At 36.4% G+C, this 22696-nt stretch overlaps 3 protein-coding genes and 1 long non-coding RNA gene across 9 annotated transcripts; 2 read left to right on the plus strand and 2 right to left on the minus strand.

Annotated features, from left to right (window-relative positions):
* The first annotated feature begins 101 nt into the window (after positions 1-101).
* LOC126869738 (transcription factor Dp-1) lies at positions 102-4721 on the plus strand. Its single transcript, XM_050626650.1, has 11 exons — positions 102-521; positions 1142-1260; positions 1391-1457; positions 2255-2352; positions 2461-2630; positions 2799-2961; positions 3037-3398; positions 3481-3563; positions 3637-3720; positions 3793-4059; positions 4134-4721. The coding sequence occupies exons 1-10, from the start codon at positions 473-475 to the stop codon at positions 4023-4025; spliced, it is 1428 nt and encodes a 475-aa protein (XP_050482607.1). The 5' UTR covers positions 102-472; the 3' UTR covers positions 4026-4059; positions 4134-4721.
* Positions 4722-5007: 286 nt separating this feature from the next.
* LOC126869761 (COP9 signalosome complex subunit 9) lies at positions 5008-5761 on the minus strand. The gene is made up of 3 exons (XM_050626701.1): positions 5546-5761; positions 5280-5349; positions 5008-5185 (listed from the first exon to the last, which is right to left on the minus strand). Exons 1-3 carry the CDS (start codon positions 5612-5614, stop codon positions 5148-5150), a joined length of 177 nt encoding a protein of 58 aa, XP_050482658.1. The 5' UTR covers positions 5615-5761; the 3' UTR covers positions 5008-5147.
* Positions 5762-8716: 2955 nt separating this feature from the next.
* LOC126869764 (uncharacterized) lies at positions 8717-20489 on the plus strand. The gene is made up of 3 exons (XR_007690989.1): positions 8717-8865; positions 20108-20245; positions 20341-20489. It is a non-coding gene; the product is annotated as an uncharacterized LOC126869764 (long non-coding RNA).
* LOC126869714 (PHD finger protein rhinoceros) lies at positions 9610-22571 on the minus strand. 6 transcript variants are annotated; one of them, XR_007690981.1, is made up of 12 exons: positions 21820-22571; positions 20671-20720; positions 20080-20594; positions 19414-19570; positions 19001-19153; positions 18641-18928; positions 18370-18543; positions 18077-18249; positions 17871-17994; positions 10194-17520; positions 10003-10103; positions 9610-9898 (listed from the first exon to the last, which is right to left on the minus strand). XR_007690981.1 is itself a non-coding variant. In XM_050626593.1 (11 exons), the coding sequence occupies exons 4-11, from the start codon at positions 20535-20537 to the stop codon at positions 10327-10329; spliced, it is 8721 nt and encodes a 2906-aa protein (XP_050482550.1). In that variant the 5' UTR covers positions 20538-20594; positions 20671-20720; positions 21820-22314; positions 22377-22571; the 3' UTR covers positions 10150-10326. The 6 variants fall into 6 exon arrangements, 4 of the variants coding, with proteins under 4 accessions (XP_050482550.1, XP_050482549.1, XP_050482548.1 ...); XR_007690980.1 differs by having other exon boundaries at positions 9610-10103; XM_050626593.1 differs by lacking the exons at positions 9610-9898; positions 10003-10103 and having other exon boundaries at positions 10150-17520; positions 21820-22314; positions 22377-22571.
* Positions 22572-22696: the final 125 nt, after the last annotated feature.

Consider the following 22696-nt stretch of genomic DNA (forward strand, 5'->3'; position numbering starts at 1 on the left):
AAAAGTGAAATCCCAATAATAGTGTTTGGCATTTTGTAACACTAGAAACAGGTTTTTCTTGAAGATATTACAGTGCCCATAAACGTGGAACAGAAGAAGCCACGTGACTGGGAAAGCAACCAATCAGCTGTTTAACTTTGTCATGCCGCCAAGCTCGTCTCTATTCTGTACTGTGCACGCGGAAGCTAGATTTGTGTTGTTTGTGATATTTTTCCAATGAGCGTTTTCATAAAATGGTCGCATTAATACGATAAAGAAACAGCTAGCTTTCAATTTTGTGCGTGCAATAAGACGTTCCTTGATCGGTATATCGTTGAATTCTGTTCTCAAATGGTTCTATATCATAGTCGCCATTTTGGTGATAGACCGAGCCAAGATTAGCGAGTGTACCTATGATCTTTTTATTTTCACTCGGCATTCGGTCGATCGTCGTGATCGTCGGTGACGCCGGGACGAAATTCTAACCTCGAGGATGACGCAACAAAACAAAACGATGAACTTTCTCATACATGACGCGAACGGTGAGTATGCCGAGTGCGCGCCAATTATCAGCATGCCTCGCTTCGATGATAATGCCTTGATTTTCTCTCATTTTCTTTAAAATCACGTAGTTTCACTATCGTTGCCTTGTTCCCGGTTTCATGTTCGTGTTTCTGCTATTTTTCTTTTGATTCTTGTTAATTGCAATTTCATGTTGACTCTTCTTTTTCCACATACATGTTAGTCTTATACTCTGTTTCTTTCTAAACTATCTGCACTGAATTTATGGAAAGATGTTTTTATTTTCTTTTCTATTACTAAACAGATAAAATCAATTTACTTCCAAGTTGTTTGACTTTAAATTGTTTAGGAATGTACTTACTTGTTTGTCTTGATTGTTCAATCGAAAAAGGTCACTTTTACTTCACAATGCTTATATTCAAGTTTGAAGATGCTGTTCAGTGTGTTTTTAACATAGTTAAGGTATATTAGTTCGGAGAGCCTTTGTTTAGTTCAATAATTTTTCATGTTTATGTTTATCAAACATTTAAATTTTTCATTAATTACTACTGACTCTATATTGTTTGATGTTATCATAATACATTGATGTTGCACTTGTTTAACTATCAAAATAGTAATAGAATATTTAATATCATTTTAGGTCATCCACAAGTAATAAAAGTAGTGCAGAGTACTGCTAATAAGGCATTGGGTGGTATCGTCAGTACAACAAATGCAGGTGGCCTTAAAGTCTTTAAGACTCCGAGCCAAGAATCTCAGGTATAATAAACAATATATGTATAATAATTTTATTTGCCATTTGAACCTTTTTTTTATTATAATATTTATATAAGGATAATTCAGTTTTTCATTTTAATATTGAATTCAGTGATTTGTCTCTGATGTTTAGGTTTTGTCATCTAACGCACAAGTTCTTAGAACTATCAGTCTGCAGAGTCCTTCAACTCCTGGCCAAAGTAAGTAACTTTTTCAACAATTATTTTTATCTAGTCACCTATCTCTTTATGTATTTTTTCTTAACAAATTTAAAAAATTAGATTTTTGTACATTTGAAACTTTTGGCATAATTATTTCTTACATTATTGGTTATTTGAAAAAAATATTGTAAACATAAGTTACTCTACTTCCAGAAAAATATCTTATAGGGAATATAAATTTTGTTTAGTTGAACATACCTCCAAGATTTCAAGGTGACCTTTGTTTTTTTAAATAGGTCTATATATTTTTATTTAGGTAGTCATGTAATTCATTATTAAATGAATTCATTTACACCTATAACATGTTGATCTTTCAATGTCATTCAAAGATGTTTATGGGAATTTAAAATTTATTTTCTATGAATAAAAACAAGATTTCCTTATCAGAGTGAATCTGATTTGATCATAAAGATGATACAAATTTACATTAACATTTATATTCATCATTATGTTTCTAAACAAAGGACATTCTTCAAATGAATTTGTCTTGTAATAAACTGCATGCCTAATAGAACGAAAATATATAGTTTCATATTAAAAAATAAAAGTCATCTTGCAATCAGAGGTGTAATTAGATAAAATTTATGTCCATCATTAGATGCCCTCTTTGAAACAAATTAATTTGAAATATCTGTTTGAATAACCACAATTTCAAGATATAATTATGTGAAAATGTTTATATGACATGTCCTGTATATACAGTAATATAATTTCTTGTCATTTAATTTTGAAATAAAGGATATTAAAACAATATTTTTTGTGTGTAATTATTCTAGGGTTGGTTACAATACCATTACAGAATACAAAATTAGCAACAACCAAGGCTGGTGAACCTGTACTGACCAAAACTATTCAATTAACATCTGCACAAATGGTATGCTTTATTCAAAATAATTACCTCTGTTGGTAAAATTTTAATACTAAACTCATTAAAAGTTATAAGAATATATGAACTGATTGTTTTGTTTATTTTGTTTTACAGAGTGATATAAAGCAGGCAATAGTATCTCAACAGCAACAACAACAGCAACAACAATCTGGTAATCAACAAATTGTGAAAGATGCAAGTGGAAAAACATATATTAGTCCAATATTGGATCATAGTGGTTCTAGAAAAAGACAAGATGTTGAGGGTGGTGATTTTGTACCAGAGTAAGGATTTATCTATTTTAATGGAATATTTTTTTATGCGTGTATTTACTATTGTCTTCATTCTATAGATTACTTGTAAACAAATTTTAATGATTAAGAACTTAAATATTTAAAATAAATTTTTAGTAACATACATTTATCATTAATGTTTTATTTTCTTGTTGATAGCAAACGGAGAAAAACGGAAAAAGTAGGTAAAGGATTACGTCATTTTTCAATGAAAGTTTGTGAGAAAGTTAAAAAGAAGGGAACGACGTCGTACAATGAGGTTGCGGATGAACTTGTTGGAGAATTTACTAATCCTGCTCATATAAACTCTTTAACAGATCAGGTATGATTTTCGCCATTTCTTTTCATTTTTAAAGTAATACAAATAAAGAACAACGTATTATTTTTTGTCTTATAGCAATATGATCAGAAAAATATTAGAAGACGTGTTTATGATGCTTTGAACGTTTTAATGGCAATGAATATTATTTCAAAAGAGAAGAAGGAAATCAGGTGGTTAGGTTTGCCAACTAATTCTCTTCAGGAATGTTTGGCACTTGAAAAAGATAAAAAGAAGAAAATCGAGAGGATTAAAGCGAAAACACAACAATTGCATCAATTGATCCTCTCGCATATCTCTTTTAAAAATTTGGTGGAACGTAATCGTGCCAATGAGAGTCTGCGTGGCCCACCAAAACCAAATTCTGCCATACAGCTGCCATTCCTGATTGTGAATACTAGCAAAAAGACTGTCATAGATTGCAGCATTTCAAATGACAAGTATGATAATAGAAATAAGTGATTTTTTTATTACTGTCAATATTATATTTTAATTGATAATATCAAATCATGTTGGTTACAGAACCGAGTACCTGTTCAATTTTAACGATAAGTTCGAAATTCACGACGATATTGAAGTTCTAAAGCAAATGGGTTTAGCTTTCGGTAAGCAATTTGTTTTATATTTCTTTTTGAACCTATCAGTCAGATTATTTAAAGAGAAATAATATTTGATCAGGTTTAGAGAAGGGTGAATGCACAGAGGAAAATTTGCGGAAGGCCAAATTAATGGTTCCAAAATCTCTGGAGAAATATGTGGAACGTACGTATGATTCATAATTAAACAATTGTTCAGATCGTTATATGAATTTTATATTTCAATGCTTTACTTTAGAGCTAGCATCTGGTGATTTGGAAAAATTCATCCCAGTGACCATTCCTGGACCAAGTACCTCAATGGAAGATCTGGACACAAAATTGGAAGGCTCTCGACCTCCTTCATCTTCTCATACTTCACTTTCAGAGGATGTTCTATCGCCACCCTCGCAGTATTATTCCGAGGAGGAAGATGAAGAAGAGGAAAGTGATCAAGATGACCAAGCCGATAGTGATCTCGAAGTTAACTAGCACTCCGAACGATTTTCTCGGGGCTGGACTCAGGGTGAGTAATTCATAATATATAGAATTAAAGAAATCTTTTTAATGTACAAATAGTGTAAAATTTGTATTTTACAGGATACTCGTCACTGTTAGCAGCGTACTCGACATGGTCGTCATCGATATCGCTCTTAAAAATGTCATTCTTGTGCGCAATCAAGATGCAAACGAGTGACGGTAGTCGAGGGTCTCTTAAATATGGAACCTCGTTGTCACCGTTAATAAAAGTCTGTTAATGAAAAATGAGGATGGTCAAAAAGTGAATTAAATGTCGATTGGGGCCAAGGAGAAACACACAAAAAAAACAAATCGTGTAGGCATAAAACACAAAAGCTTCAGAACGTCTCGTCTGAAAAAAGGAGACTCTCGATGCATGACGATCGACAGGATCCATGATTATGCGGCGCGACTGAAACCCGGGGTGCTATTTTAATTGTGCATCATCTTAACAGGTTTATATGACTAGCATCTATGTATTGTAAATTATAATCTTTACAATGATATCGATATTAATGTGTACGAGACATTATGACCAGTACTCATTTTCTTATGGCACGTTTATAATTAATATCGCCCAAGCTAATATGCCAAGATAAGTGGTATTCTGAACAAGGGCACACGTCTGATTCAATTTCGAACTAAAAATAATAAATTGTAATAATGTTATTGCACTGTGTATATCAATTTTCTCTACCTGTATGTGTTTAATTGCTTTTCCAATAGACATATATTTGCTTGTTTAAAACTTATATAAACTTGATTATAAATTGATATAATAGAACATAATTTATAAATATATAATATTAAGAATAATTATTTTAATTTCAGTTTTTATAGTTATTTATAACGATCATATATATGTATTATATAAATTCAAAATTTGTTACTGTTATCTGAATCAGTTCAAATAAAAGATGAAAATAGATTTACTAAAAGTAGTCATAAAAGCAAATCTGTTCCATGTTTTTTACTTCAATTTCTACTATATATCACAAAGCATTTTAAATTAAATATTTATAGAATGCTTTATAAGTTGTTTTTCTTTTTCATTATAATTACTCTTACTATTGCTACTATCAAAATTATAAATTTTTATTCAAGATCATCATCGTCATATAGATCATCAAAATCTGAAAGAAAGCATTATTACTCATAAGATATCAGTAGTATTTGTTATGCTATCAGCATTAATTAATTTTGAATGAAAATATTATCTTTATTTACCATTGAAAAAATCCGCATGTACTGCTTTTTCACTTGCAGTTAAATCAACCAACAAACGACTACCTCCAACCTAAAATAATTTTAATAAATTCATGATTATCAATATTCGTATTGGTTTATTTTTTCCTCCAGAACAATCATTTACAAACTTTTCGAAAATTATCAATATATATAATTTGGAGGAGAAAAAACGATGTTTAGTTCATCATTTACTAATAAAAATTAATGTTTCAACGTAAACATAACCTTATTAAATTGATACGTACCTCTTCTAATTCGATGTAAGATCCAGCACCTTCTGGAAACATCTCATCTGCTACAAGGGTAGGTTTCATTTTATTACAAATGTGAATTAAACAAGGACTGTGTAAATTTTTTGCAAGGCTATTATGGCTGGATATATATACAATTAATAACAACAAGCTACTATGCAACAGTAATATGTTATCCAAAGAATTTGAAATCTTGTATCAGCGCCCTCTCGAGAAAATTGACAAAGTTACATAACCAGGTATGTATTTTAAATTACTTTTTAAAATTCTAATGGATATTTTCACAAAAAAATAAGGATTAAACAAAATGGTATTCAACGATATCTATCTCTGTTTTTTTTTTAAAAAACTGTAATTATTATTAATCGTAATAATATACTCATCATTGACAATGACGCGGCTATGTGCACATTAAAACACCTTAATCCGTATCTTACAAGACCAGCTTTTCTTTTACACTATATACAGTAGCTAAATATTGTATTATTTCATTTTGCAATATAATAAAACTATTTATATATTTATATATGCACGTATGTGTTTTTGAATCGTTGTAAGTGTCTACACTTTCTATTTTTACATGCAGACACGTGCAACAAATTATAACAAAATTCATCAGCTTCTTTAATTTTCTTTCTATGCTTAGCATAAGCAAGAAACGATTCGAAATTAAACAATTCTGCTTGGCTTGCTTCTTCTCTGTACAACGTAATAGGCTCCTCTAAGGCTCAGCTTATCGCCGACGAATTTTTTCTTCGGCGTCCAACGACGTATAACGTTATTCTTCGTCTCAGAATTCAGGAGACTATATAATTTAATATTAACATCTCGTTCGACCCTAGAACCAGCTGACTCGATTATTATATTTTACTAAAATCACGATTAAAATCACGATTGGAATTCTTCTGATTTTAGTTGGGATTATATTTTATTTACAAGTTGATTAAAGTTAAACTTCTCTTTCGTTGAGTCCGCATATTCAATTGCATTTAACTGTAACTCTCTATATTCTATGTAAAATCAATCATACAGATAACAAAAAATATACATATCAAAACTTGAAAACAAAAAATCGTCATCTTTGAGCGAGATAATCTTCGTGATAGCTTTGATTTATTAGAACGATCTACAATGATTCTTTTGTACCCCATATTGTTTGTATAAATATACAGAATAAAATATTGTACAACATTTTCTAAATGAGGAGATTCTTGAGCTAAGGTAACATAATTTTAAATGTTTCTACGGTTTTGAGAATCATACAAGAGCAAGAAAAAGAGATAGTCGAATATAATAAAGTATAGGCATTTGTAGCATATTGCACCGTCATTTTATATATAGTTTATTTTGACTTATAAAAAAATGCTGATTAGACCACTCTTTTTATGAGTCATAAAAAGTTGTCGTTCAAAATGAATATTGTAACAGCAAGAAAAAAAAAAGAAAACATTTATAAAACATTGCATTTGCACGTTTTCATAGATCACAATTCCATCGTTACGAAGATATGATTTCATTAAATGAAATCGTTCTTAAAATTGATAAATAGTAAGCAACAATATTTAAAAGTGACACATGAGTCACGAATTATTTAAAAACGTTTAAATAACGTTTTGTTTTATCCCTTTTCTTTTTTTGTTAATTCTTTTACAGACATTTCATTCAGTCGTACAAAATTGTATCAAAAATCGTACAAAATATTCGTACAGAGGTACAATATCGTGAAAGTACGATACATTAGAGCTCTTATATTTTTCAACATTGATAGTCAATAATTTAAAAAGCACAAAAGAAAAATATTTAAGAAACATGTAATTATAGTACTGTTAGCTCAGGAATCTCTTATACATGGATACGGTACTTCTAAAGGGACACTCTGTACGGATGTAAAACAATATTAAAAAGTAGAAAATATAGACAAAACTATCGTTTGACAATACTAATTTTTTCTATGGAAATCTTTATGTATTCCGAAAAATAGCATACGACACTCGATTTTAGACTTCACATCGTAGTTGAATAAAAATAATTGTTGCAATTAAAAAAAGTAATAAGTACAGAAAAGCGGACATATGGGAATTTGATTGACTGGATCTAGGGTCAAATACATCGGTCCGCGCAGAGAAATTCCGTACCCCGGATTCCGAGCGAAGAAGTTACGTTTTATCTTCGTCACAGAATGAAGAAGGAAACAAAATTTATATTTGTTTCCGCATAAGAAAGAAAATTGTCCCTCTATCGCTGGCATACACGGCGAAAGTCCAACGAGGACAAACATTTTTTAATGTATAACGAATTCCAATATGGATATGGACGATTATTTTTGATTACTATTTCTCATATAGTCCTCTTTTTTTAATGAACATCCATAAGAGTGGATGCTTATTTATCATCGTAAAATTACGCAGTTATCCTTAAAAGGGAAATTCATGTTCCCCGGAAATGAGTTAAAAAATGAGATTGTTCGGTGTCAAAGTAAAAACGTAAAAACCAGAAGGAGCGCAAACGAATTAACTATCACATTATAAACTATACTACTGTGTAAAAACGTATTTCCATTCTATGTAGAGCTTACTTACAATAACAAATACAATAAATTATTAACATTGTACTCGGTATAAAATATATTTGAATATATATATATATATATATATATATATATATATATATATATATATATATATATATATATATATATATATATATATATATATATATATATATAATATATATATATATATTAAATATATGATTATATATATAATTATATATATATATATAATATATATGTATATATATATTATATATATATAATACCAAATGAATCATAAAAACGATGAGAAATGCGTGTTGATAGTTCTTACGAATTTACTTTGGTAAAAAGTATATTATTACACGCCTACAATGCTAGATACGAATAGATATATCTAACAACGGACATTCGGTGACTCGTATACTAACGATAACTGCGTAATTATAATTGATGCATATTATTGCGGTAGACTATACGATTAATTGATCTAATTCATCGAAGAAACTGCTACTGCGCAGTAAGATTGTCCTCGTCTATAACTCGGCTAAATTACAATTCTTTCTCCGCCCGAAAGTTTATTACTTCTTTTACTTGTTATGTTCTTTTCTGCATTTTTTAAATATATATTATTTCTACTATAATGTCAATCGACCATTTTATTTGGGGAGAGGGGGGAACACTCGAGCGATCCAGTAATTATGGGGGGATACTGAACGTTTCTGCGCGGCCCAGGATTAATTTGCCTGGAAGATCGGACCGCGTGGTAAAACACAGCCATCACGTAAGCTTCGCACTGATTACAAAATCTCTCACGCAGCTTCTCATTCGCACATTCACCGGTCTTTCACTTTCTCCCTCGTGTACTTACAGCTCTCATCCTCTTATCGCATGTATTCCTCTTATTCGACTTAGACTAAATACAATCGTAGATTACAATTATGTACAATTAACTATTTCTTACTGTGAAAGTTCCGACGAGGCCGCGTACGAAGTAATCTCGAGAATCATCCCCGTTTTAATCCAACGTTCTTTTAATCGTTCTTCCTATTTTTTTTTTTTTCAAGTTCTCTGTACACATACAATACACACGCATAATTCAGACATACACACATACACAGGAGAATTCGTGTAGACAAGACAAAAAATGTTTTTTCTTCTTTACAACATCAGTCCGTTGAATTCACAGTAGATTCCATGGAGACCTTCGTCAACAACCTCGACTGTTTCTTCAATCTGCTTTCTCTTTCATCAAGGAAAAACAGACATCTGGTCGCCGCCGCGAAATGGCACGCCCGTTTTCATCTCTCGAGTATTGTTTAAGAATAAAACCGGATTATTTTTGTTTTTTCTCGAGGAGTATAAATTCTTCTCGTTTAACGTAGGAGAACGTCCGTTGAAGCGAGTCCAGAACGAGTATATCTTAGAAGTCGCGCGACCACCTTGTTCCTCTCGCCGAAATGAGCGTTTTTGTTTCGTGATTCTGTTGCCGTAAGAAGGTGAAATTTATAAAAGAAATTCATTAATATGAACAAAGAATAATCATCGTATATACATAAGATAATGATAATGATTAATAATAATAATATTAATATTAATAATAATAAAATATAATAATAATAAAATAAAAAACATGGTCTATAAATATCATCAACAGACTAATGCAAGTAATTCTTACATACAATTTTGTAAAAAATGTTGTATCAAGAACTATCGTATCATAGGCTTAGTGAAAACAGTTGATAAAATTCATACTCCGTACTTTATCAATTATATGTACAACTCCTATTGAAAATCTTGAACCTAAACGGATCTATCTGCAAAACAAAAAATATTTGATCACTAACGATTTGATTATTAATATCGATCTATTTATCGAAGTAGTATTATTCAATTTAATAATATTAGTAAAATATTTGACCTGATTTAAAGCAAATACCAAAAACTTGAAGTTTTGAAGCCTACGACGACATCAGTGTTGTCTGTCTCTTTCTTAGATCTTTCCACTAAGCCAACGATACGCTGCAACAAATATTATAAAAAATTGTCTTGTAAGAATATGCAGTACCTCGATCTTCTTGGACCGTATCACTTGGAGGAACAGTTTTTCACCTTATTACGGCAACATGCTTTCACCGCAAGCGTGTATCGAGTCCGTTTTCTTTATCGATCGTAAAAATCATACAAGCACCGTGTGTATGTGTTCTTGTCCTCTGCTTCATTACTCCACGAGTATCATTAATTATCACCTAACTTGGCATCCCTGCGGTATACTTGTCGCGGCAGGACACGTGGAGGAGTCCCTCTGCACGGAACTATTGTTCTCCTCCTCTTCTTCTTCTTCCTCCTCTCTGGAAGATTCCTCCTCGTCTTGGCCCTTGATCGGTGGATTTCTTGTCTCGTTCGAAACTTCAAGACTTCCCGGTTTCTCCCTCGTTAAACTGGACTCCTCACCGTGGACTGGTGGGCCCTTCAACTCGTAGCCCTCTTGACAACGTGTCAATTTTAACCTAATCGGAGTGACTTTCGCCGAACGAACGTTTCTGGGTGCACTACCACCAGTATCTGGGTCGGTAGGTTGTTTCTCTTCGATGTTAGCAGCTACCGATGGGTAAACAGGCTCGTCTTTGACCGGTTCCGGAGGTGGGGGACCTACTCTACTATCAGTCGGATGTCGTTCCTCTTCGTCCTCTTCTTCCTCATCCGTGAGCAAAATCGGTAATTCGTCTGGAGAATCATTACCTTTGCCGAGTCTTATTATTAATTTCGGAGGAGCGGTTCCACCCTCGAGGATACGTACCCTAGCTTCCTTTCTACTCGACTGTCGTTTCTTTCGTTTACTATTTCTATCCTTTTTACTTTTCCCTCTTAATTTCTCATCGTTATCGAAACCGGCCATGATCATACGCCTGAATTTCATACTCTCTCTCTTTAACTCCTCGATGCTCGGTGTACTACTAGGAATACTGCACAACCGCTTTTTCGGCGGTCTGATCCTCGTTCTGTCATCCTGGCCACTTTCTTGGCCACCAATTATGCTGTTACCGATCTTGATCTTCAACTTCGGCGGACCACTGTTCGTAGTAGTGGTCGTGGTGGTCGTAGTCGTCGATCTACCGCCACTACTCTGCCTGCCTCTCCTACGATCCGTGTTTCCGACTGGAGCGTTACCACTGGAACTAGCACCGTTAGTAGCGCTGCCCCGCCTTCTCTCGACACTTCCCTCTTCCTCGTTAGTATCCAAGAATCCGGCAGATCTTTCTTTTCTTCGTTTCTTCTCCATGTTCGCATCGACGACTGCCTTGTAGTCTTCCCTCGTGGGTATACTGGTCATCGAGGCAACCGCTTTCGGTATTGTTATCACTGTGCGATTGATCTGTGGCATGATGATTGGTGCTGACGTAGCCAGGTTTCCACAACCTGGCTCGTCCATATTCATATCCTGAGAACAGTACTGCCGGAGCAATTCCTTCTTTCGCATTCGTCTAAGGTTTGAGGTTCCGGAAGCGATGGAAGCACTGGTAGCGGCTGGTGTGATTATCACGGGTGCCTGCTGTGCAAGCGGTGGTACCGACGAGGTAGCAACGTAATTAGCATCCAGGAAAGGACCTTTGATCTTAACCTTCAGCTGGTTTCTCGAATCCGTCAAGGAGACTTTATTGGCGTCAACAAAGCCAGAAGATGAGGCATCGATACTCGCATCAAAATTCGGCTTTGAACAGTCTTCTTGACCTTGCTTGATCAGCGCGGGTCCGAATTCTTTCTCGAGGTCTTCTTCGATATCCGGGAGGGCAGGATCATTAGCTGAAACGCTCGTAAACGTACCCAGGAAATGATTCTCGTACGTCTGACCATGCAAGGTAGAAGAACTTGAAGCATCAAGAGTGGAATTGTATGTTCTCATATCGACAGGGCCTGGAATAAGTGGTAGGACGGTATCGAAGCTCTGTCCAGCGTTTGACTGACTTTCCACGACAACAGAATCATCATGACTTGGAGAGCAAGAGAGTCGTCTGTCTTCCAGATACTTCCTGCTACCTCCAGGGCTGGAGAGTCTTGACTGAACGCTTTCTCCGGAAGCCATAACCGTGGAATCTCTCCTTTCGACTCCAGCCGTCGCGGCATCAGTCGACTTCTTTCGCTCTCTCATAGTGCGTAAATCGGCAATATTCGCCTCACTAGTTGAATCTTCGTCGGAATCGAAGTCGTAAACTGTGCCGACTAGTTTGTTCTGAATGGAGTCATCGTGTTGGCCGATACCCGCGCCGGAGACCAGAGAGAGTCCTGAATTTTGTCCGCTTCTACCTCGACCTCTGCCTCTTCCGCGTCCACGCCCCCTATAACCGGAGTGTTGCGCCGAATTTTTGGCACCTCTGCCACGACCTCGCGCTCCAGGAACGTTTTTCTGCGTTTCCTGTCTTGGAGATTTTCCCGGAGACTTCCCTTGCAAAGACGTTACACGAGCAGATGTCCTGGTAGGTTTGGAAGGTGACTTTTTCCCAGAATGTTGGCTCTTGCTGTCCGTTAGAGCTTCTTGAAGGCTCTCGACAACGGTGTCGCTGGCATGACTCTCTGGTGCTACGGTGTTTAAGAAGTTTATTGGCAACGAAGGTGAAGCGGTTACTTGCGTTTGTAATTGTTGTTGCGTCCTCTCTATAGGTTCTGCAGGTGGAACGGTGACTTGTGGAGGTGGTGGCGGTGGTGGTGGAGGTGGTGTGACTATCTTAGTAGGCGAGACCATGGCTGCGGTAAGCGCCATGTTGTGCGAGGAAGACGTGAATGCTGCGGTACATGGCGAAGCTTGTAGATTAAGCGAATCTTCTAGCGGTTTCACGTGTGGCAATAACGATTGAGCTCCTGGAAACGCAGCTCCAAATGCTGGCGGAAAAAGAGCTGGTCCAGGAGAAGGGTAAGGTAAAGGTGCTGCACAGGACTGTGGCGGAAATAGGCTGACTGGACCGGTACCGTAACTCGAATCCGCGTAGTATGTTGTTTCCATGGAACATGGTGGAAACGGAATGCTCGGTACGTTCTTGTAAGGTGGAATGGAATGATCCTCCGCGGAAGAGGCGGAAGTAATCGAAGAAGATGTAGATCTTCGGGAAGGCAAAACTTGACTTTCCGCCCACCTGGTGTCTGGACGACCGTTTATATCATTGTACGGTGAATTTTGATCGTACTCCTGCTGTCTGACAACGTCGTCCTCTTTATCGAGCACCCTGTCCATCATTTCAGCAGCCTGATCCTCTTCTGATGCTGGCAAACTGATCAAATGTCTGCTCATTATTTCCATAGGACTTTCTTCAGGTATCTGTTGATCGAGTATCGTCCTTTCGTGTGGCTCTTGCTGACTATGTAGAATCGAATGTGATTGCTGCAAAAGATATTGTTCCTGGATACTCGGTGCGGTCAAATGAGTACGCGCGATAGAATCGTTCTCTGAAATAGTTTCATTAGAAAAATGATTGCTGTATCGACGATTCTGCGTCTCCATCAAAGCATTCAAATGTTGCACATCACTCAGTTCAAAACTATTGATGCTTGGTGGAACCCATCTCTCGTCAGTCTCCGCTCGATCGAGTTTTGATCGTTCCACTAAGCTTACTTTGTTCGCCTCACGATCCTCTTCATAGGCCGCATACCTATCGTTACCGCTCGAGTAGCATGTTTTTCTCTTTTCCTCTACCGTACTCTTATTATAAGTGCTAGGACGGGTTTCATTAATAGCTACCTCTTCTTCGGAAATTTCAACATTTTTTACGTTTAGGACTGGTTCTGCAATAGGCTCGAGGATCTTTGTCTCTTTTTCTGCTTGAGTTTGAGCAAGTTGCTGTTGCTGCTGCTGAAGTTGCGGGGATTGTTGTGGTTGTTGCGATTGTAGTTGCTGCGGTGGTTGTTGTTGTTGCTCGTACGTTTTTTCTATTGGTGGTTCCTCCTTTTTGATTTCGCCATCCACAGGTACTGCCTCTAATTCGAACTGACTAGAATTTGATTTCTTCGAGAGTTCCATACGCAATTTCTCAACAAGATGCAATGTTTCCCTCGCGCTATCTTCTTTCGAATCTTCCTTGAACCACAACTCATTATTGAACGAGAAACTTAATGGTACACCCCGTTCTTCCGCATCTCTTGATATACCAAATCCATCTTCGTTCACTATTTCTTCTGTTAACATATCCTGGTCAAAATCAAACAATTCCGAAACACTCGCATCTTTACCATGTTGTGGCGAGAAAATTGATCTATTTGCAGATTTTCGTCGTTTTTGATGTTCTTTTTCAGAATTTTCAACTCTTTCCAAAACAGATTTGACGTTGTCATCTTTGCTGCTTTCTTTCTGCACATTGTCTTCCACGGGAACGGGCTGAGGTTCGATATTTTGCGGTGGTTCAACACTTCGTTGTTCGACAATTTCCTCCAGGTTCTTCGTTTGATTCCGATCCGTTTTCTTCTTTCCAGCTATAACTTTCTCAATTTCTGGTACCTCGGAAATATCCTTCTTTATTATCTCTTCCTCCTCTTGTTCTTCCGATTTTGGTTTCTCAATAATAATATCGCTCTCGTTAATATGGTTTTTACGATCTTCGTTTTTCACAGCTTCTTTCATTTGTAGACTTTCTTCCACGGATCCCTTCTCTTCCTTTTCCTCGTCACAAGCAACTTTCTCAACTTTCACCTCCGAATTTTTACTCTTAGACATTTTGTCGTGATGTTCACGTTTCTCCAACAATTTATCTAATCCCCTCAATGATTTTTTCGGACTATCCCTTTCCGCCCTACGCTGTTTCATTTCTTCTTCCAAAATATTGATTGCGTCCTTGCCTCCAATCTTTTTAATTTTCTTCTCTTCGTTCTTTGAAGAATTGTCCATGCATTCGTTAGTTTTTCCTTGATCAACAATCTTTGGTTCGTCTTTTCTACTCTCCTCTTCGTTTTTATTTTCTACTATCTTGACAGGTTGCTTGTCAGTTAACCGTTTCTCCGGTTTCTTGATCGTTTCTTTCCCACTCTTTTCATCCTTTGCGACAGACTCGTTCGATTTTCGCTTTCTGCCTTCGGACTTGGTCTTCTTATCTTCTTTCCTTGACAAGGACTGCTGCTTACTAGCTTGACCCGACTTTTTGGGAGGTCTGGACCCAGGAACACTTCTTGCCCCATCATGATCTCCAGACCCAATGAGCAGATCCTCATTAGTCTCTGTTCCTGTTGTTGTGGCTCCCGCTGTTGCTGGTTGCTTTTGTTTGTTGTCTCTTTGATCCTGCTTCTTGACAGTTGCTTCTTGTTGTTGTGTCTGTGGCTGTTGTTGTTCTTTAGGGGTTCTACGAGATTCCTCTCTCTCAGTAGGCGGCTGAAACTCAGGTCCCCGCCGCCCGTCGGAAGTTTTAAGCTTCTTCTCGGGCAGCTTCTTGAGTTTCCGCCCTGAAATTTGTTTTCTTTCAGCATCCTGTCGTTCTGGTGACGTTTTATTAGACTGTTGCCTTCTATTTGCTGTGCTTGAAATTGTAACCGGTTTACTTTTCGTTTTGTTACCAGTATCACTTTCAGAGGAAGTAGAACAAGAAGAACCGTCCACCACTTCATCTGAGAATTTCCTACGTTCTGGATTTTCGGAATCACTGCTACTTTCTGAGGAACTACTACAACTATTACTACTACTGCTGCTATCGCTGTTGCTTGAAAGCACCGACGACTTTTGGTCGCTCGGTTTTCTAGGTCTTCTCGGGCGACTCTCCTTCGAGATGATTTCCTCTTTCCTGGAGGACGATTCTTCTTTCTTAGAAATCAATTCGTCCTTTCTGGATGAAACTTCCTCTTTTCTAGAGGATGAGGAAGAAGAAGATGAAGAAGAGGATGAAGATGACGAAGAGGATGAGGAAGATGACGACGATGAAGATGATGAGGATATTTCTTCTTTTCGTGAAGGAAGTTCTTCTTTTCTGGAAGAATCGTCCTTTTTAATTTCCTTCCTTTTTCCTGCTTCTGGAGATTCCTTTTTCGATCTTCCGTCAAGCGTCTCCTGTTCGATTTGCTGCGTAGTCTTAGTACCCATGCCACTTTTGATGTGTTCGGCGGCCTTCTTGGCAGCTTGTCTTTGCGGCACATACGCCAAAATCTCCGTTCCATCTTCTTTATCGAAATCATATACATCGTTATTTTTAGTTTCTTTCGACTGTTTGTTTTCTCTCTGTTTTTTATTAGGGGTTTTGTCTTTTGATTGCTTCGACGAGGAACATTTCGGAAATTCGTCGACAGGAGACTTAATTACTTCTGGAGTAGATTCAGGCACCGAATTGTCTTTTTTGCCTTGCTGTGTGCGTTGCATGATTTCCGAAGCTTTCTTCGCAGCTTGTCTCTGCGGAACGATTAATGCGGAAGGTATATATTCTTTCTTTTTAGAGCCAGCTTTATTTTGATTCTCTTTATTCTTCGATCCTGTATTATGATACGTTGATTCGACATGTCTGGGATCTTTGCCAAAACTTTTTTGTGAATTTTTTGACAAATTTGCTGCGGAAAACTCTTTCACTGCTGCTTTTGTGATTAAAACCGCAGAATGAGATGCATGTTCTTGGGAGTCAGAGTCAGTATCTGAATAAATAGTGGAAGCGGTAAAATGCTTCGTTGCGCCACCGCTTAACATTAACAGTTCGTCGCTTTCACTACCAGAAGCACTTCCTAATTCTTTCTCCATATGTTCGAGCGTATGCGATCTACTATTCACAAGCTTTTCATTTTCACTGTTATCCCTAAGCGCCGAATGTAATTTATCAGCCGATTGAACAGTCTTTTTCGTTTTTCTTCGCGATAGTTTAGTTTTCGTCGAAACGTTAGTTTCTTCTTCCGTACTCGACTCAGTTTTCGATTTTTCGGTTGTCTTCACCTTAGCCGCATCCGTTTCACTACTACTGACAGATGATAGATCACTGCCATAAAGAGTCTTTCTTCGGACAGAGCCATTGAAGTATAACTTTTTACTAGAGGCACCATTAAAATCTTGTTGTTGTTGTTGCTGCTGTTGTTGCTGCTGCTGAGTCTTCTTCTCTTCACTAGTCGGAGAGTCTATACCAGCGATTCTGGCAATAATCGTGTCAAAGTCGTGAGTGTGATCCTCCGAGTCAGGGTGGGAATATAATCGGTCGTATATCGAAGGTCCATGATTTGCTTCCATTACAGCAGCGGCTGCTGACGGTGGTAAAGGTGGACCAGACATTAGTAAAGCTTGCTTGTGGAAAGTCTGCTCTCGTAATCTGAGGAAGGTTCGACAGAGTTTTTCTCTTCTGCCAACCATGTAACATAGGTTTCGAACTCTTTCCAGATCTTGGCGCAATTGCACAAATGTCCTCATCTTTTCAAGATCTGCTGCTTGTCCTTGATTACGCGATCCACTACCCGAAAGTTCTCCACAACGCGGTGCCAAAAGCGGTTTGTTATGACCGGCCTATAAAATTAAATGAAAAAATTAAGAAAAAATAAATTTAACATAAGAAAGCTGTTCACTTATTTCATTTATGATTTTCTGCTTATTCTCGATATAAATGTTGACTTTATAAAGAAACAACGCTAAAATTAGTGAAGCGAAATAGAATGTTTAAATAGGGTGTAGGAAAAAATAAATTTAAACAAGTAATTCAAACATATTAAATTAATAAGTCAAATTACTTTTATAATTATAATCTTAAATAGAAAAATCGTAGATTAATAACAATCATTAGTACAGAAGCACATAGTAAACAACAAAAAATTATTATTAGTTTCAACTAATATGTGATGTTTTCAAATCTTACTTACCCTTCTTTTGAGCTTCCAATAATTATAAATATAAACAATGCCATCAGGATCGACATCTAACTGCTGCGAAGCGATATCCTTTAAACTCACGTGTTTGTCAAATTCTGCTTCAATTTCCTGTAGTCTAATGAAAAATAGACGAAAATTTATAATAAATATAGGAAGTTGATAAAGAAAAATTAACGAAATAGTGATTAAACACATACTTTGCAGCACGTGCTTGATTTTTCTCTTCAGAAGTCATGTCTTTTCTCTTACGTCTTCTAGACTCCGCATCTTCGGAATCTGATCCCGCTTTGTCAGCTCCACTTCCTATAGTGCTTCCAGTACCTTGAACTTTATCTTTCGTATTTGTTCTACTATGTTTCTGGCAGTAAGACTGTAAATAAAATTTACATTAATATTCACATTATTATTCTTCAATACCAAAAAATTGTAATAATAATTAATAATTTAATAGTTTTGGAATTAATATTCTCAATTATTTGATAAATAGTACCCTTAATTTTACTCCATCATCTGCCATTTCATCTTCAATGATTGCCTTCATTTCTAAGCCATATTTGAAGGCACACGTTACGTGATACGCTGTCTTACACGTCTTTATACTGCACTGGATGCAAGCACCGACCCTCTCTCGACACAATACACATATTAAGGCCCATCGACTTTGCTATAAAGAAAAATTTATTATATGAACTTAAAATTTTTACTTTTTTTTCTATAAAATTTATATTGAACATATATGTATATATATATATTTCACATACCGGAATGCTGGATATTTTAGTAATAGGCTCCATTCTTTCGACACAACCAATACTGACTTCTGGGATCCATAAAGCACAAGAAACATGAGCCCATTTTTGACCACTACGAGTACACTTCATAGCACCACCTTTGTTAGGACAAAGAACACAATCTGGTCGTTGACTTAGAGAACAAGTTCTGCATAGCCATGAACCATCTGGTATTGAAGTAATTCCATAACATGCTTGATGTACACATATATTGCAGCAGTCACAAAATACCATTTCATTTCCTTCCTCAGAATCAGGCTAACAAAATAATTTTTATTACTATTCAGTATTATTAATCCTGTTTCATGAAATTAATCAGAAGATACTTACAGATCTGCAAACATCGCAAATCACATTTTCATCATACTCAATACCAAGACCTTCCTCATTCTTGACTATAGTTTGTATTCTTTCCCAACAACGAACTTCCAGTTCTTCTATCACACGTTCCAATTGTGATTCCGTAATAGGCAATTGTCCAGCCTAAAATTATAATGCAATTATAAATTATAAAATTATATAATAAAACTATGCAATTTTGAATAAACATTTACTTTCATATTTTGGCTGTAAAGAATAAAATTATTATACATGTATAGAGCTTTATTATTCATATCCATTAAATCTACTAAAATAAAACAGTAAATGAGAAATATAGATTATTTATTCAATCAAATAAGAAATTTTTATTGACTTATTTAACGAAATGTTATGTGATGAAAACTAGTCAATTTCAAGCATACCTGTGCACGTTCACCGTTTAATACATCCAACCAAGCAATATCAGTATCATCAAGGTCATAGGCACAAGCTTTTTCTGCTCGTGCTGGAGTTGTGCTTAAATGATGATCTTCAGGGTTGAAATAATCATCACGAGATATCCTTACGAACTTTTTAGGTCTATGAAAATTCCATCATTGAAGAAAATTAGCAAAAGACTATTCATTTATATTATGTTAATTATAGTTATTAATATGTAAAGTGATACATGTCTAAAATTAAACTAAAAATCAGGAATAAAAATCACATTTCCATCAAGTATAAATCATTTTCTAACCAAATATAGAATAGACATTAGGTTTCAAATAATTTTTAAAATATTAACATTTCTTTTTAGAAAAATAAGATCAGTGGTTCCTTAAAGCATTCTATTAACATTATGAAACCTCAAAGATTATATTTTAATATGCAGAAAGGATTTTTCTCTTGTAGTAGTACTTGCTACAGTACAGCAATTACCATGTAGATAATGACAATAGTGTTGTAAATTATAAGTAACATTATAATAATTGTTTCGAACAAAATTATTTATTAAATTCAATGTAACTATTGAATATCTATCATATTCAAAACATAGTTATTTTCAGACATATTTAAAGAAGATACAATAAACTGTAAATATGACTTACAATTTAAATTCACTGTGCTGCTTTATAGGTGTAGCTTGTGTGATAGTGACTGTTGGTTCTGGAAGGGAGTCTGGGTTGACAGGTACTTGAACACCTCTCTCCCATTCTTGCTTCCATTGATCAGTAATAACCCAATATTCATTGGGACTTAGTGGCTCACTGTCAGGTAATTTCATTGCGCTAATCAAATCCTTACGAAATAATTCTGCAGGAGCCTCAGCAGAGGAGCGATTATATATACTAGAGATTTTAATGTCACAGAGTGGTCTGGGGGTCCAGGATGCCCCTCCTTGACTGGACGACGCCATCGTCTCCTCCTCTTCTGAGGGCCCCATGGTAGCTGCCAGCGACGACGAACCCGACGCTGGGACCAGCCTACATTTGCGCCTTTTGATTGCGCCTGGGCAAGACGCCAAATCATTGTCGTTTCTATTTATCCGTTTGCCTCGCTGTGCCATTCTACTATACCAAGTGAGCTAGCGGTACGTGGCACGTGCAGGTGAGCCGCGCACACCCTAAAACATTTCATTATTGTAAATTAAATGAATAATAAAAAAAATTTGAAGCAAAGGTATTTATTTAATTACTCACTACATAGTCGTCCATGTATTTATTATCTAGAAAGCGGATTCCTCTTGGAGCTGCAACAACAAAAATATAATTGTGGCTTTAATCTAGTTAAAAGAAAAGCTTACAAAATTTAATTAAAACTTCTTCAAATAATTATCAACTATGTCTTAACACCAAATATGATTCCCTGTGCAAAATTAATTGTTCTTCATAAATAAAGGAATATTTATATAGGAATAACAATATTACATGATTTTAATAAAAATATTACATAAAATAAAATTTCCATGCTTAGATACAACAAATGGAGTATATCACATTAAAATGAAAACAAAGCAATATATAAAATCAACAATTTATGCATTACATTGTATAAATTTAAATTAATAACTGTTTGCAAAGAAATAATAGAAAAAAAGAATCAAATCTAGTAAAAATAGTACATATATGCAATTATAATACACAGCAGTAACTGCGTAGAAAAAATATGTAGAATACGATCATTGAAACATATTTCATACGATACACACTGCAATAATGTTCATCAATTAAGTAGAAATGTATTATTACACATAATAAAAATATAAAAGTAAATATAGATAAAGAATTGGTATTACACAGAGATCATAACTGTAAGACACGAAGCATTCCTTCGCAAACTGAATTTGCAAAGATAACATTTGAGATTAGAACTATTCGATAACACAAATTGACAATTCTACTAATTAGCACACATTAAGATGTTTATATCAGAATTCTAATAATGCAAACACGTTTGAGAGCATAACACTCGGACAAAAGGACTGATGGTATAGACCGATTGTATTGCAGGGGGTCTGCGGCCGTTGATCCTCGATGGCCGCCGCGGAGAGGTTATAAATGGGGCAGTCCAGCAGGAAAAGTTACTATTCGAATGAAATAGTTTTCCCGTAACGTAACAAGGCGTCGAGGAGTTGGAAAAACACAATAATCTTGGTGAAACTGATCGCCGTGGCGGGTGGCATGTAAACATTGCGACGAAGTTACTCCGCGGCGACGCTCGAGCGGCACCGAGGCTCGACCGTGAACGATCGCTGTATGACTTTCGATGACTCGACACGAGGAAGTCGAGGTTCGCGGTCGAGAATAGACGTCTAGAAGAAGATCGGGCGGAGAGTCGAAAATGCTCACGGGTCCATTGGGCTGGTGGTGCTCCTGCTGGCCGACAACATTGACAATACAGATGGCGACAGGCTCGACTCGCACACGAATCTCGATACACACGTATACACATCTGAACGCACACGCAGCCGAATTTCAATACACATGCACAGAAATGTAAGTAAATACGCACACGCGACGTAAGAACACAGGTATGCACGAACGTGAATATATACGCACACGATGTTGATACGAACACGCGAGCACAAGTTCGACACGCACACGTAAACATGAACACGCACGCGCGCGCAAGAGAGAGCAAGAACGAAAGAGACAGAAAAAGATAGAAATGGTCGGAAGGCAGTAAATGCCTTATTATTGATCTATCGACGGAGAGGGTGATTTCGCGCGCGATGATGCACGTGACAAATAATAGCCGGTATGTCTGATCGTGAATGATCGAATTATTCTTCGATCGGTAGCTCCGAGATGGCAGTAGTCCGAGTACGCCTCTGTCACGGCAGCCTAACCAAGATGTCCTCATTAGCAATTCGAGTCGCAGCCGCGACCAGCTCGGTTTTACTCACTTCGTGGCCCGAGGGCTCCTGTCGAGCTCACTCGACGCCCTCAAATAGCCTCCGTAAGGACACCCGATGGCTTTCTTCCTCGCGCGGTGCACCGAATCGATATTGTATTTACATTAATGTGGATACTGCTGTTTGGCGCCATCATGCCTAAAAAAATAACTGTCTGTGCGCGGAGTCACGTGACCCTGCGACACGGTAAGATCCCACGATTGCTTTTATCCATAAGCCACTATGAGCTCTGGAAACTGAGCAGAATAAGAATTTGTGGAATAAGTTATCACGAATGTTTCTAATAAACGTTGCTTTATTCTAGTTAAAAT

The sequence above is a fragment of the Bombus huntii genome, chromosome 9 (genome assembly GCF_024542735.1).
Source record: "Bombus huntii isolate Logan2020A chromosome 9, iyBomHunt1.1, whole genome shotgun sequence".
In the NCBI taxonomy this organism is placed as follows: domain Eukaryota; kingdom Metazoa; phylum Arthropoda; class Insecta; order Hymenoptera; family Apidae; genus Bombus; species Bombus huntii.